Source organism: Lepidothrix coronata, unplaced genomic scaffold, assembly GCF_001604755.1.
Source record: "Lepidothrix coronata isolate B3197 unplaced genomic scaffold, Lepidothrix_coronata-1.0 Scaffold1, whole genome shotgun sequence".
Taxonomy (NCBI): Eukaryota; Metazoa; Chordata; class Aves; order Passeriformes; family Pipridae; genus Lepidothrix; species Lepidothrix coronata.
Window position 1 is genome coordinate 14734438 of NW_016690181.1, and position 14699 is coordinate 14749136.

General features: G+C 38.7%; 1 protein-coding gene across 9 annotated transcripts in view; it reads left to right on the forward strand.

Annotated features, from left to right (window-relative positions):
• The window catches only part of LOC108495475 (pleckstrin homology domain-containing family A member 7-like), a 176492-nt gene that overhangs the window by 62368 nt on the left and 99425 nt on the right, over positions 1-14699 (forward strand). Inside the window, exon 1 of one of the 9 annotated variants that reach the window (XM_017811247.1) lies at positions 10218-10303. The exons of the other annotated variants lie outside the window; for them this stretch is intronic. Within the exon in view, the coding sequence (XP_017666736.1) occupies positions 10233-10303 (71 nt within the window). The 5' untranslated portion in view covers positions 10218-10232. Of the gene's footprint in view, positions 1-10217; positions 10304-14699 lie in introns of those variants that run through there. 9 annotated transcript variants of the gene reach the window in all.

Consider the following 14699-nt stretch of genomic DNA (forward strand, 5'->3'; position numbering starts at 1 on the left):
TAAAGTAGCTTAATCCCATTTCAGGCTCTGTGCCTTTTTTTAAATATATATACATATATAAAATAATGTAATATCTTCATGAATGCTATTTTTCTGGTTTTTATAAAAATAATTTCAGATTTAAAAATAAGTAATTATTTCATACAATGAGAGAATGTAATTTGATTCTCACATTATCTTTGAGCCAAAATGTGTAATACCTGCTGATTCTGTAGCACACAAGATCTCTACTCTTGTGTTTACAAATGCAGTAAGCACAAAATGGAATTATCACTCTGAAATGGTCTTTGAAGAAGGTAAAAACCTGCTACAGGCCTTAAAATCTTTGCTCTGTAGAACTGCTTGGAAAAGTCTTGTATAGATAGGTCAAGTTGATGAACTTCCTTTTGTGAAAAACTAGGTGGGGATTATGGTTTGGTTTGGGCTTCTGTAGTTATTTGGGGGTTTTGGAGGGTTTTGCTTGATTTGTTTTGGAAATCTCTGGCCAGTGATGATGCTGGCATGGATTCAGCCTTTCAGCTCTGATGGCACTGGATTTCAGGCATGGGAATTCTGCAGCCTTTCTCCACCAGACTGGTATGCCCAACCTGAGCTCAGTGTGAGCGGGTGGCAGCCCTTGTGATTCCGTATTTTGTGAAACTGGGGGGAAGAGGTGTTTAGTTCTTTAGTCACCTCCTCCCAAAGCCAGTGTGAGGGCAGTGCCAGGCCAACCAGACTCCAGTGCAGGAATGCTGTGTTGTTGATGCTCACTGCTGCAGCTGGTGCTGTGGCCTGTGAACCTCTCGTTTTCCTGGAAGAACAGTCTCCCGAGTGCAATCTACTGGCAGGTGATGGATTGCCGGTAATGACTGTGGCCAGGTGATATGTTTACTTTGTTTCCTGAATAAAGGCCATGGGGATGATAGAGTGTGAACCTGGTGGTGGAGGGTAACATTTCCTATTAGTGTTAAGGGTGAGATCATCCCCCGAAGTTTACATAGGGTAGAATTCAAAGACGAGCAGTACAGAGTTCATGTGCACAGGTACAGAATAACTAACGTCTGTGTACTTCAGACTGTACTTCGGTAGTGATCAGGTGAATCCTGGAAGTTAGTTTGCAGTTGCAGGCTACTTGAGGCTAATTGTTTCAGCTGGAATTGCAGTTGGAAAGGAAGAAAAGGTTGTAAGGAGGGTCCTTTCCCCCTTCTTGTCTAGGTCATGGTCAATGGCTTTATGTCTGTGATGTTTCATGATTTACAGTAGGTTAATTTACAGCTCAGGTACTTCTCTCTGCCCTAGAAGACATCCTGATGACAATGCTACAGCATTGACAAGAATGCTACAGCATTGACAAGAATTTTTCTGGTTCTTTCTGCAGATTGTTACAGACTACTTAGCCAGCTGTAGGGCAAAATGGCCTGGTTCAGAAAACAGTACCTGGTTACACAGGAACCTCATTGTGGTTTTAGGTTTGCAGGCAGGAGGGTTCGCTGCTCTAGTTCAACAGGACAGGGTTATCTCCCTCACGGGCAGGGTGCCAGCTGTGTTCAGTTACTCATGAATCAACTAAGAACTTTTGGGCACAATGAAGAGTTGTTTAGCTTCTGCCTGAACACTCGCTAAACAGTAAAGAAACATGCCTTGGTTATCTGACATCTAGATCCAGATTGCAGTTTATTAATCTCAGTTCTACTGCGCAATTTCTTCACGTTTCCTATCACAGAATATAGGTGAGAGCCACTGAGAATTCATGGCTGACTGTTGAAAACCTGGTGGCAAATGTTACCTATAGAGTAACTGAAATAAGTTTGTCAAATTAAGTTGGTCATTATGGCTCCATGCTCTGCTGAATAGTTTATTTTGGTCTTTGAGCTTTAGCTTACAATTGCTTAATTACCCATCTAGCCTTCTATGTTTAGAATAAAACTAAAAAATAAGCACTGTAAGTAAAAAGAGAAACTGAGTTCTGGTTTTTATTCAAAAATCTCTGAGGGTGTGGTGAGTGAGGAATGGGGAAGCTGCAGTGTAAAGCACACTATTGCTCAGGAGTTATATGGGTTGTGTGTGTTTCTGGACACAAGAGCTTCCATCTGGACTCCTCGGTGATGTAGGTTTTATACACAACAGCAAACCTCCTTTTGCTTTGAGATACAGTAGTAAACAACAGTGTTCCAGCTAAATCCCTGAGGAGATACTTTGGCATAAAGGGTCCTTCTGTGAACAGGGCCAAGTTGCTGCTGGTATATACCTCCACTTATTCCTCAAGCCACTCTGTGTTGGTCATTGTCAGAGAATAGTGTACTGAAACCTGATACCATGGGACATTTTGTTAGAGGGATGATGGCAGTATTAATATGTGAAGCCTGAAGAAGGATACTGTCTCTTGAGCATCCAGAGGAGAGTAGAAGGAGTGGAGCCTTCAGCTACATAGAAATGGGGAGTCACAACTTCCAGGAAGAGTGAAAGAGGCAAGAGAGGGAGGTGTGTCATCTCGGTTTGGGCATAAAGCCTAGGAAGGTGTGCTTTGAAGTAGTGATTAGTACTTAAGTGTGATTAGTACTTAAGCTGTGATTTTTTGACTTGCTGTAGCATTGTCATGCATCAGGTGAAAAGAGGCTGTGCAGGCTGCCCTGTAATTCTTGGTAGCTGGAGTGGCTTTTGGGTAATACTGTTTAGATTGCCTCCCAAGTCAGGGCACTGGTGTTGGACTTTGAGCATCTTTACAGCCTTGCTACTAATAAAGTTACTAAGAGCATTTTATGTTTGGGCTAAAAATAAATCTTGTTTAGATGAGAATTTAATAACTTTTGCCCTTTTGTTCCAGACTGGAAAAAAAAGACACTAAAAATATTATTTCTTAATCCAAGTAAGAGTATCTGGAAGGGCTAAGGTAGCAAGCAGACATGTAGTCCTAGTAACTCCACTATGAATTTTCAGATGTTTAGGGTAAATTCTAGAATATTTTTCTGGTATAGGAATTTTTAAAATTTAGCCTCACACTCTTGACCTAAAGGCTCAATCCAGATTTTACTTGGTTTTTTTAAATCTACCAAAAAAAGGTTTTGTTATGAAATCTTTCCAAATCCAATGTGTTTTGAAATTCGCTTTGTCAAATAGCATTTAACTTTTTCATGTATGTTTTAATGACTGATTCCTGGAATGTTATTCAGAATACATGGAAGCTGGGGGCTGTCTAGAGGACAACTAGTTTTGAGTCAGTGCTGCTGATGTCTCTGTGTGACTTCTCTGTCTCTGAAGAGGAGCATGGAATGAAGCAGAATTGTTTGCTTCATATGTGGCACGTGGGAAGTTATTATCCCTCTGCACGCAGCACTGGTGAAGCTGCACCTCGAGTGCTGTGTCCAGGTCTGGGCCCCTCACTTCAAAAGAAAAACATTGAGATGCTGGGGCATGTCCAGAGGAGGACAATGGAGCTGGGGAAGGGTTTGGAGGGTAAGCTGTGTGAGGAGCAGCTGAGGGAGCTGGGAGTGTTTAGCATGGAGGCAGGAGTGTGGCCTTATCACTCTCTACAACTACCTGCAAGTGCATTGTAGCCAGGTGGGGGTTGGTCTCCTCTCAGGCAACCAGCAATAGGACAAGAGGAAATAACCTCAAGCTGCACCAGGGAAGGTTTAGGTTGGACATAGGAGGAATTTCTCAGCTGAAAGGGTGATCAGGCATTAGAACAGGCTGCCCAGGGAGGTGGTGGAGTCACCATCCCTGGAAGTGTTCAGGAAAGGACTGGATGTGGCAATTAGTGCTATGATGTAGTTGACAAGGTGGTGTTTGGTCAAAGGCTGGACTCAGTCTTGGAGGTCTTGTCCAACCTTAATGATTCTGTGATCTTGAGATAAGGCTTTTGGATGCAGATATGTGTCTGTACCTAAAATGTAACCTACTGCTATGTCTTGCAGTTACTTTTACTTCACTATTCCTTCAAGGATGAATCCTTAATAGAAATAAATTCTTCAAATTTCAGATACTTTATACTTCAAGGCCCTTATTATTTCTACTTTATGGAGTTCCATCAGTCTTGTCAGCCTACATGGTCACAATGAAGTGTGTGTTGGCATTTTACCTTGCAAAAGATGTCTTTCTCAAGAATTTCATGTGATATGTAAAGTTCTTCAAAGGAACCTTTTTGCAACTTGAGAAAGCGAGGTCCCTTATAAATGTTACATGTTTTTGTATCTGGAAAATTAGGTTTGGGAGTGCACTTTTCCCTTTTTTAAAGTAAAAATGCAAGCATTTACCACTGAGAGGCTTAGCTAAAGTGAAGGAAAGAGTGACCTAGAGTAACTAGTTTGCAAATATTTGTGCTCTGATTTCTGTCCCGGAGTGGATCCTCTGAGCTGCTGTTCAGGGTGTCTGAGCCAAGGCTCTGTTCTGTAGAGGATGCTAAGCTCCACCTCTGATGCCAGGAACAAAGGCATACTTACAGGGATAGATGATGGATCATTACATAGGGTTTAAAAAGTCTTAAAACCTCTATGTTGTTTCTGGTGCTATTATGTGGTACTACCCAGTAGAGTTCACATCTCATGCCTGGATACCAGGAAAAGAGTAGATCTCTCTCTTTTTTCTTTCCTTTTTATTTTTTTTAAATTTTTTTATTTTTTATTTCCTTAGAACTTTTTCATCTGACCTACCCAGCCTTTCAGTGGGTTACATGGGGCCCAACTGCAAATTTAATACTCCTTCTAAAGGAGTTTTCACATATTTTTGACTCTTAGAGTGTCTTGGGCTGGAAGAGATCTTAAAGATCATCCTGTTCCAGCCCCTCTGCTTTGGGCAGGGACGCCTTCCACTATACCAGGTTACTTGGACCCCCATCCAGCCTGGTCTTGAAAACTTCCAGGGGCATCCATAAGTTTTCTGGGCAACCTGTTCCAGTGCCTCACCACCCTCACAGTGAAGAATTTCTTTTTAATACCTAATCTAAACCTGCCCTCTCTCAGTTTAAAACTGCTACTGCTTGTCCTATCCTGACATGCCCACGTAAAAAGTCTCTCTCTGACTTTCCTGTAGTCCAACTTTATCTTCATGCTCCAGTATTCAGTTTGAGAGGGTAGCTTTACACTCACATTTTCCTTCTAAACATAAATAAGAAACAGACAGGCTTGACAAACTAAGTGGAGATTCTTGCTTTTTTTGAGGGAATCTTGCCCTTTGAATCACTTTTATGTCAGAATCATAAGACATACTTCAGGATGTGCCAGTATATGGACAGGGAGTATGCAGAGGAAATGTAGGTAGACTTGACTGTCTTTGTGAAGTGTGCAACACTTAGTTGTTTAATCAAGTGTTGCTTGCTCTTTGGGACGTGTACTTCTTTTTAAAGATCTTACTGAGAATGATGTAAAGCTGATGGAGGATGAGGATAGGTAACAGGTAACTATCTTTGGGCTAGATAAATGTACTATCAAGCTGGAAAAGCATGTATAGGCCTAGTGGGATAGTGCCATATATAGGCAGCAGAAAAGCTGTGTGTGTATATATATATATATATATATATATGTATATGCAGAAAGCTGCCTTAAGAGTAGGAGGGAAAGAAAGGCTGGAGAAATGGAAAGCTACTGAAGGCAAACAGAGCAACTAGGTAATAGGAGGCCAGGTAAATGAGAAACTTTAAAGATGGGAAGGTGGGATAGGAGAGGGGGAGAAGGTAGATGGGTGTTTTGCTTTGGAGAACCCAGTTTAACTGACGTCAGAATACAAACATCTTCATGTGCCACCTATTTTCTTTCAGTGGTGGCTCACTTTTCTTGATTTTTCACTAGGTAGCCTACCTGAAAACAACAACTAACCTGCTTATTCAGTGTCTGCTTATGTGACAGTGATAATTTCAGTTTTCTTGAAAAACTAGGGTGAAAAAATAAATCTTAGTTGAGTTACTTGACCAACAAGTTTAGGAGTGCAGCAGGGATTATGTATTATCATTGAACCCACTAGGGTGCCTCAGAAAAGAGTGAAAGACATCCATTGGAAGCTGGGTTAGATGGCTTTCTCACATGGTTTTTTTTTCACAGGTACTGGTGTTGTTTACAAGTCCTCTTTCCTTCCGGTTGTCACTTCTGCATTGTTTATTTGTTTGGGGTGTGTGTGTTTGTTTTTGTCTCCCCCTATATAAACATCCAGTTAGTCTTTCACTCTGGATGAATTTTGAATTTTCAGTAACAGTGTCCTTCTTCATTTTCAAATTTGCCATTATTCTTCAGTATTGTTTAATATTTCATTATTCTTGTATTTCGTACAGAAAGGAAGGAGAGACTTTCCATTATGTCTTCTAAGTACTGCTCATTATATTGAATATCCTTGTAATATTTTCTTTGTAAGTAATCCTGTTATTTTCAAACTCCATGTAATTTTTCTCTAGATTTCTTATAATATTTTTTCCTTCTATTTTAGTGTCTAATATATTAGACACTAATATAGCAGGCAGTGAAAATATCAAATATAACACTTTGTATGGGAGTAAATTACTGATTTATGGTATTGATGTTACAATAATTTCTGCATGACACTTAATTCTATTTTTATGAATACTAGATATTTTATATGCATTTTGATATATCATCACATAATTGTCTACTATGTGCCTGCTCTCAGTTCTAGACTTGATGAAGTTGATTTAGATTTTGGTAATGTGTTTAGTTTCTATTTCTCCTTCAGACTGGCTTTTTAGTTTAAGCAAATTTTCCATTAGCTTACCAAGGATGCTGCTTGTTTGAAATGCCTGAGAGTGGTCACGACCTTACTGTTGTCCAGAGTTTCAGCCTATCCTTGCTTTTGAAGTGCAGTTAGATCTCAGTTAAGTATTTCATACCTTTTCAAGTAGCAGCATTAAGTGCTCTAACAGGTCTCTTCCTTCAGTAGTAGGGTCACTGTAAATTTTGGAACACACAGTATTTGTGCCTCAAACTTATTTTCTTTGTTTGATTTCGTTCCTGCAAAGTGATGAGTATTACGTGGAATGCTATGCCAAACTATACTAATGTGGTTATTTTTAAGTGAGTTTGCTGGCTCCAAAACACGGAAGTAAAATTCAAACAGACGTGAGTGCAGCTGGAATGAAACCCACTTGTCTCTGTCCGTGGAGATGGTGTTTGGCAAGTACGTCTGGATCCCAAAAGTGGTTCTGTTCTGCGATCCAACCTTCGTGTAGAAAGAAATAAAAGGGACATTTGGAAAATGTTGGATTTCATTGTGTGGAGGCTTTCTCTTTGGTCCTTGCCAGATTTTCTCTTTCCCATTTCTCTGTCTTAAGCCACACTTTCCCTTCCTATTTCCAAATGATTGAACTCAGGTTTGACGCCTACCAGTGAAGGATTGTGCTTCAGTAAAGATCATCTTAAATACAGTTTTTGTCTGCCTATTGTCATCTTGCTTATCCCCATCTTTAAATGCTATGTAATGCTATCCACCTATTTAAAAACTGCACTTTCCACCACATTTTAAAATTTAAATGGCTTTTATATTTAAATTTCTGAGCACAGTAATGCTTCTGTTAGAGCTAGGAGCAGGAGACAAAAAGAAAGCTGTATTCTGAATATTCCCACACATCTTTTCCCTCAAATGCTACAGCTGTTTTATCCCTTCATAAATCTTTAATCAGAGGATTTCAATACTTAATTACAAAAAAAAAAAATTAACCTTGCATCATTCCTTTGCTGTCAGACAGTATTTTCCTTATTATGTGGATAAACTAGGCATTAAGAGACTATGTGATTTTTGCAAAATGGCATGGCAAGCCACTGGCAGCCTCTAAGACTCCTGGTTTATAAGCCTGTAATCTTCTGACTTGACACTAACATTTTTTTCAGATGGCAAATCCAGTGGAAACATCCTAAATCCTGGTTGGGACTAAGTAAGAAAGTTACTGCATAAATATGCTAATGCTGTTGTTATCAGTGTTGAGAAGACACCAAATAAAAAATTGAGTAAATGTACAAAATAAAAGTGTGAGTGGTTTAAGGATGTGCACACAAGGTGACTCCTCAGGGCCAACCACAGCAGTGTAGAATGACTGGCCTGTCCCTCAGCAGCTGTGGCCATAGGGGTGAACGCTGACAGTACTTACCCTAACACCCCTCACTAGGCAAGGGTGAAGGTGACTCAGACACACCTGGTAGAGTTTTCTCTTCCTCTCACATGCACACAACTTTTTTTGCTGTTACCCATATGGTTTTTGACAGTCTTGAGCTTTGAAGTTAATGCTCTATAGTAAACATGAGGGAGATTATGCTTTCTCGAGTCTGTTTGTAAAAATTCAGCTGATACCACAACATTATTTGTGCTTGAATTGCCTTTTCAAGCTTTTTCTTTGCAGCCAGTGGAGAAAAAATTATGCAAAATGAGGTACCCAGGAGCTTCTTTGTTTTTTCCAGACATATCAGTTGAACAAATAAAATAAAAAAATTACTTCTCTGGGAAGACTGTGCTCTCTTTGTGTTATCCCGGTGTTTTTATAGGACTTCAGAAATTGGTGCCCTATCCAGTCACCTATGGTATCCATGTTGTTCTGTGTGCAAGTGTATGTTGTATTTGTTGTGGAAAATGGCCTGTGATTCCCCAAGTTGTAGGTGGTGGGAACAGTCAATTGAGTGAGCTCTGTGTATAACAGTGTGCAGAGCTAATTAATAAGCATTCCCTTTTTTTTTTTTTTTCAGGTCTAAGCCCTTACTGTATAGCCTGTGAGTGTTTTGGGTTCCCCCACCCACTGTTTCAGCTCTATTTGAAATGTTACCACATTTCACAAATAAGCTGCCGTTTTTTACACCTTGACAAATAGTACTTAGGCGAAGTGAGATAGCACAGTGGCGTTAAAGCACTATAAAAGCAGCTGAGTTACGCAAACAAGAAACTAAACATTTCACTGAGATAAATTCAGTTTTAAATATAAGGTATATTTGAGGTAGAGGAACAAGCTCCCATTCTTTTAAATCAGATTTTAAAAGGTACCTTGGATAGTGACAAAGTTTTGTACCATTTTTCTTATGACTGAGATGTTGATTATGAACTAGAGATAAACCAGGAGAAACCAATTCATTGTTCTCCAAAACTGAGAGACAAAATTAAAATAACACGAGAGTAAATATAAATAGTATGTCTTGGGGTAGAGGTATCAAACTCAACATTTTAATGTTTTCCAGTGCAGCTAGCACAGGAAATGAAATACTTAAAAAAATCTCTTTTATTTAGTATTTTGCTTAAACTAAGCAAATCTTCATGCGAGGGCACTGTACACCTTCTTTAAGAGTAGTGTAGGTACATAATCATTTAAGTGTGTTTGACATTAGTCATGCCACTGGGCTATGCTGTGACTACTCAGGTCTTCCTGCTTTCCAGTAGTCTTTTTCTCTCCTGAGGAAGCCATGCCCAAATAAACTTTCATGCAACTTACCCCTGTACTGTATATCAAAAGAAATCTCACTTTTGATATTTCTTTGATTTAAGCAGTAGTAAAATACTACAGGAATGCATGCACATAATTTTATTTCTGTATTCAGTAGCTTAAATAATGTGGTTTAAGATTCCGTCTCCTATCCTTCCCTCTTGCTTTCCCATAGTTGAGGGTGTAGCAGGAGAGGATTCTTTTTTAGCAGGGGAAGCTCAGTATGATTTTTTGCATTACTGCGATGTGCAGTGCAATCTGATGTTGCTTATGAAACAATAGTATGCAGTGTACATTTAACTGAAAATTTTAAATGAAGCTTTTGTCACTAAGTTCAAGGTCATGGATCTCGTGCATTTTCAAGGAAATTCTTGTAATGGGCTCAAACCATGTTTCACCTGCAGTCTGGCTCTTCATTAGCTGATCGGAGGGATTTGCGGCATTGGCAATAAGTTCTGCTGGTTGCTGGCTGCCTGCCAAGGCAGGGCTGCTGTTCAAGGCAGCAGGTCTCTGCCTCTCGCCAGCCTGAAAGGCACTGTGCTTTCAGGAAGAATGCAGTGCAGGGCTTTATGTCGAGTCAAAATCGACGGGCTGTCCTTGCTTTACTGAAACAATTGCGTGTTTATGGTTTTGTAGTACGTGATGTCATGAGGGTGTTGGCTTTTAGGAATTTCACTACTGAGGAAGCAGTTTGAAATGCAGGCAGAATCCTCAAGACCTTCGAATATGCACTTGGTTTCTTTTTAGTTAGCTTTGAACAAAGGTACAGATGGATATGTACATACATATTTTTTTTGGTAAGGACTTAACATATGGAATATAGGAGCGCTTTAAGTGGATACAATACCTGAAGGCAATGTCGAGTCAGTCTGGATTTTCAAACTCTCTTCCTCTACCAGGATATCCATTCTACCAGGTGTCATGCAGGTATATCTTGTTTTAAGTTTCATCTTTTAATGCACTTGTATATAGAGCTGTAGCATGATGCTTGTATTAACAGATTTTTTGTTTCCATATCTTTGTTCTCTGAAAAAAATTATGAAATCGGAGAATTAAGAAGCTGAAAACCATAAATACAGTTTTAGAATGCTTTGTGTCTGACCTTATAATTAAGTTCACGTTTATTTAAGGCTAATGTTTTTTATTTCTAAACATACTAAATATTGTGAGAGGTTTTCTAACTGGAAAAATGAAGTTGTAACCTTGGAGATTTTTTAAGTGAGTTGTGTATTCGAATATTTCAGTCATTTATTAGGAACCAGGTATCTACTGTTGAGAAATGGAAATTATACAGATTTCTAAACCATTAATAATTTTAGGTCTTTTTGTGCATAATTAAGGTAAATAAACAAAAGTACTTACTGTCATTATGTTCTTAAGACAATTCACACAAAACGTGCACTTGTGGGAAGGTGATAAATGCCAGTGTTGTGGTAAAGCTTAATCGTAGGAGCTTCTTACTGTTTTATCTTTTTGACTCAACAGTCTTGTCCTGTTAAAAATCCTTGCTTCTGAAAGTGCTGTATAACAGTTTGCTAGTGAATGGGTTGGATTCTAACCATGAAATTACTCTTCCTGCTGTAGAAGACTGTAATATTGCATAATAATTAGAGAGAATGTGTTACAGTACTTCTGTGGCTGAAAGAGCTCAGGTTTCTGGCACACCTTAATACAGGAATGTAATCTCTGTTTATTGTGTCTAAATCTGAAGTCCCTGCCTCTCATGCTGCAATAATAACAGAGGGAGGGGAAAATCTGAGTTAGGACAGGAGTTTTGTGCTATTACTCATCTTCCTGTAACACATATGAAGAGAAGGATAAGAGAATAAGTTAATTATTAACATATTCAGATCCAGAGAATGAACCTGACAAATAAACTTCATAAACTGCAGCATAGACAGTGGTATGGGTTAGTTTTGTAAGGTTGCAGTGATAGTCAGTTATGAGTAGAAACAAAAGTGGTTTTGCACAGTATTCATTTAAACACTTTTTTGTGTCTTTCTTGAAATAAATGCCTTCATTTTATTTACATGTTTGTGTCTCTGTAGCACTACCAAGGCTGTCTGCTCAAAGGTACCAGGAAGGTTTTATTGAAACCGGAGTTGGCCATTTAGAGGTCGACCACAGTGATTGCTCATGGTTGTTTGTCCTTTGGCCTAACTTTGGTGGATGCTGAAGTCCAGTAGCTTTTCTCCTTCCCCCCCTCCCTCCTTTTTTTGTGATAATAGGCATAAATAAATTGAAAATTAAAGACAACACAAATTCAGTAAATGGTGGTTGGTGTAAAAGCCTTCTCTTCCCACTAGTGTGTTAGGTTAGTCAAACACACAGCTTTTCACTGCTGCTCCTTGAGATCTGCATGACCAGAGCCACCACCCAACTCCCAGATTTCCACAGTGACCTTCTCGGCAGAATGAAGGTCTCGTGAGCAGGTTCCAAGTCCTTGCCTTTCTGCTGTGAAAAGAGATAGATTGAAGTTCATGAACTTTTGCATCCCTGTGGCTTATCTGCATATTGGTTTTAATACTCTCCTTTCTGTTTTTTCATTTTTTAAATAGTTATTCAGCATTTCAATGAAGCCCGTGTTTAAGAATTTTCAGATAAGATAATTAGTTTCTGTGATACGTAACTGAGCTTATTAAAATCCTGTTTCATGTATGTAAAATTGGGTGGACTTACTTCCTTTCATGACTAAGTCATTCTGACTTTGCAACTCTTTTTGTTTCAGTATCTAAAAAGAGAAATTCTTTACATAGTGTACAATCACTGATAACTATGTAAAATGAGTATTCCTGCAGTCGTTTTAGAGCTCATCCTTGGTGCAGAATTTTCACTCAGAATAGTAACATACATCCATTTTTGTGTGGGGAGTAATGTACTTTACACAGACAGGGCTGAATTAGGGTCTTCATTCTACTCCAGCTGTCATATTCTGGTGAGTGAACTTTTTCCAGTAGAAGAAATAAGCAGTGGGTCTACTGTTTATCATAATTTGTTTATGATCTCTATGGGTGGGAAGGTTAGACTACATTATGCTCAATTTGTATCTTAGCAGAAACATTAACCTACTGTGGCTTGCAATTGGGATGACATGGAAGTCCTGGACAGAGTTCTGGAAAAACTCTGTCTTCAGGAAACTTTTTGTCTTTTTTCTTGTAGTAAAGATTAATTTTCTAGAGATCAAGTTGCCATTGGGATTGCACGGTGTTCAGAATGGATTGTGTTTTATGTTACCCATAAGGAGTAATAGTTTTGGAATAATATTTTTGTGGAAGTATGGTCTGAAGTATTGGTGGCAGCCTGTTCTGGAAGAGTGCACAGTCAGTGTTTTGTTCATTTATGGTTTTCTAAGATTGCTTGGAATATTGTTTAACTTGGAGATGACCAAGATACAGTCTCCAAAACTAGGTTACTCAGGGTGGCGTGGCCTCTTGGTTGTCTGTGGATTATGGCATTGCGTAAATCAGGAGTACAATGTAGGCACTCTGTTTTTGAGCCATATTGTAATTAATTTTTGGTATACCTTGCAATTCACAATTGGTGTTTCTTGGGAACTTTTTCATATTTGAACAAAATTAGCAGATTAATATAATTTATTTTGAGTGTGATAAAAAATACCCTCTTGTTTCCTTTATAAGGGCACTACGTAAGATCTGATCTAGATACTAGTTGTAGAAAATGCTCCACATGATTGCAAAATGCTTCCTCATAATGTATCGTCTCTGTTCTGTTACAGTTTTGGTATTTCATGTAATTAATCTACTTTAAGATAGGTAGCAGCAAATCTAAAATTAGTATTGGCTGTTAAACTGTAAATGGTAGTCCAAGCACACAAGTAAACCTGCTGTGTGCCATCACAGTGGCTAGAGTGGCATCAGCCAGGTACTTTTTCACCTGCTTAAGGTTTTAGTGTTGGGTTTTCTTTGTATGTCATATGGTGTAGAAGGAAGTCTGTTCAAAAGTCTTTGATAATGTTTGATTTTCATAAACTTAATCAGTAGAGATTAAGAACAAAAGCTGCACTCATGTCTTTTTCCCAGTTACCCTGGTGTGGCAAGAGACCTTTATTGTAAGAACATTTGCTATCTCTCATTGCTTTAGGCTGCCAGACAAAAAGAGCGTAGTCTTGTGAGTATTTCTTTGGCAAAGAGAAGACATCTAGTATCCTAGCCATGTTTGATGAGGGAAGCCAGAACTTTCAGCTCCACTGGGATATTAGAAGATTGTAGCCATTTCAGAAAACAGTTGTTTTTTTTTGCCTTAAAAATGTATGTTTAAACCCATTGTTGAGTAGGAGAATGTTTTTTGAGTAAGAGGAGTTACATCTCTTTCCTCACATGGAGATGTGAGATAATTACAAACCCCAGCCCTGTCTCAGCTATGGGACAATTTCTGGTGTTTCTGTGATGTAGTTGGAGTTTAGCTGGTGGACTGTGATACTCTTCATAAGAAGTCTCCTCTTTAGAAAGACTCATCTTGTTTCTGACACAAATGCGTAAGGCATGGATGTTCTGCATAGCTGAGTGATTTCACCATTTTCAGTAGTTACATTCAAACTGGCAAAATGGTTTTTAGGGTTTTCAGGGCTGTCATAGTCCTTCGACCTAACCAATATCAGAACCTTCTGCATCCCTCTGTAATAATAGAATTTCTTCTTCTAGCAAGGTTGATGGAAACTGTGTTCACAATGAGAAGTCTGCTGTTCAGATTAAGACTTCCTTGGAATTGCATATGCTCTTTTACCTTTTCTGTCTACTAAAAAAGAAAAGAAAAGAAAGAGCTATCCAGTGAAAACTTGTGATTTTGATAGTGAAAACTTGTAATTTTGTGAATTTGAGTCAATTGCATCCATGCAGTTGATTCCAAATGCAGTAATGCAGATCCCACCCAGTCATAGCAGTATTGTAAGTAATCTGTTATAACTGAAACTAGGCAGGGCTAATGTGTGGAAAGGGAAGAGATTTTGCAGCATTAAGCAACTACTTTTCTTTTGAGGAGGGAACTGCTACCCACTTCAAATGCTGGTCTTTTATTAGCATCCATTTCTTAAATTAAAAAAAAAAAGCTGCTGTATTTTAGACAGAGGAATAAATCTTGATCACCTCCATGTGTTAGAAGACAGTGAAGGCTTTTAAAGAAAAAAAATTACTGAGTTTTCTTTGGAACATAATCTGACAAGTTTGTAGCATAAAGTGACAAGTTTAGCTAAACTAAAATCTTCGAGAAATAATGTGCCCAGGCAAATTGTAGTCAAGAATAACAAAAAATATATATAACAATATTTGCTTGTTTGGTAGTGTTAGTCAAAGTCCTGGGTGACTAT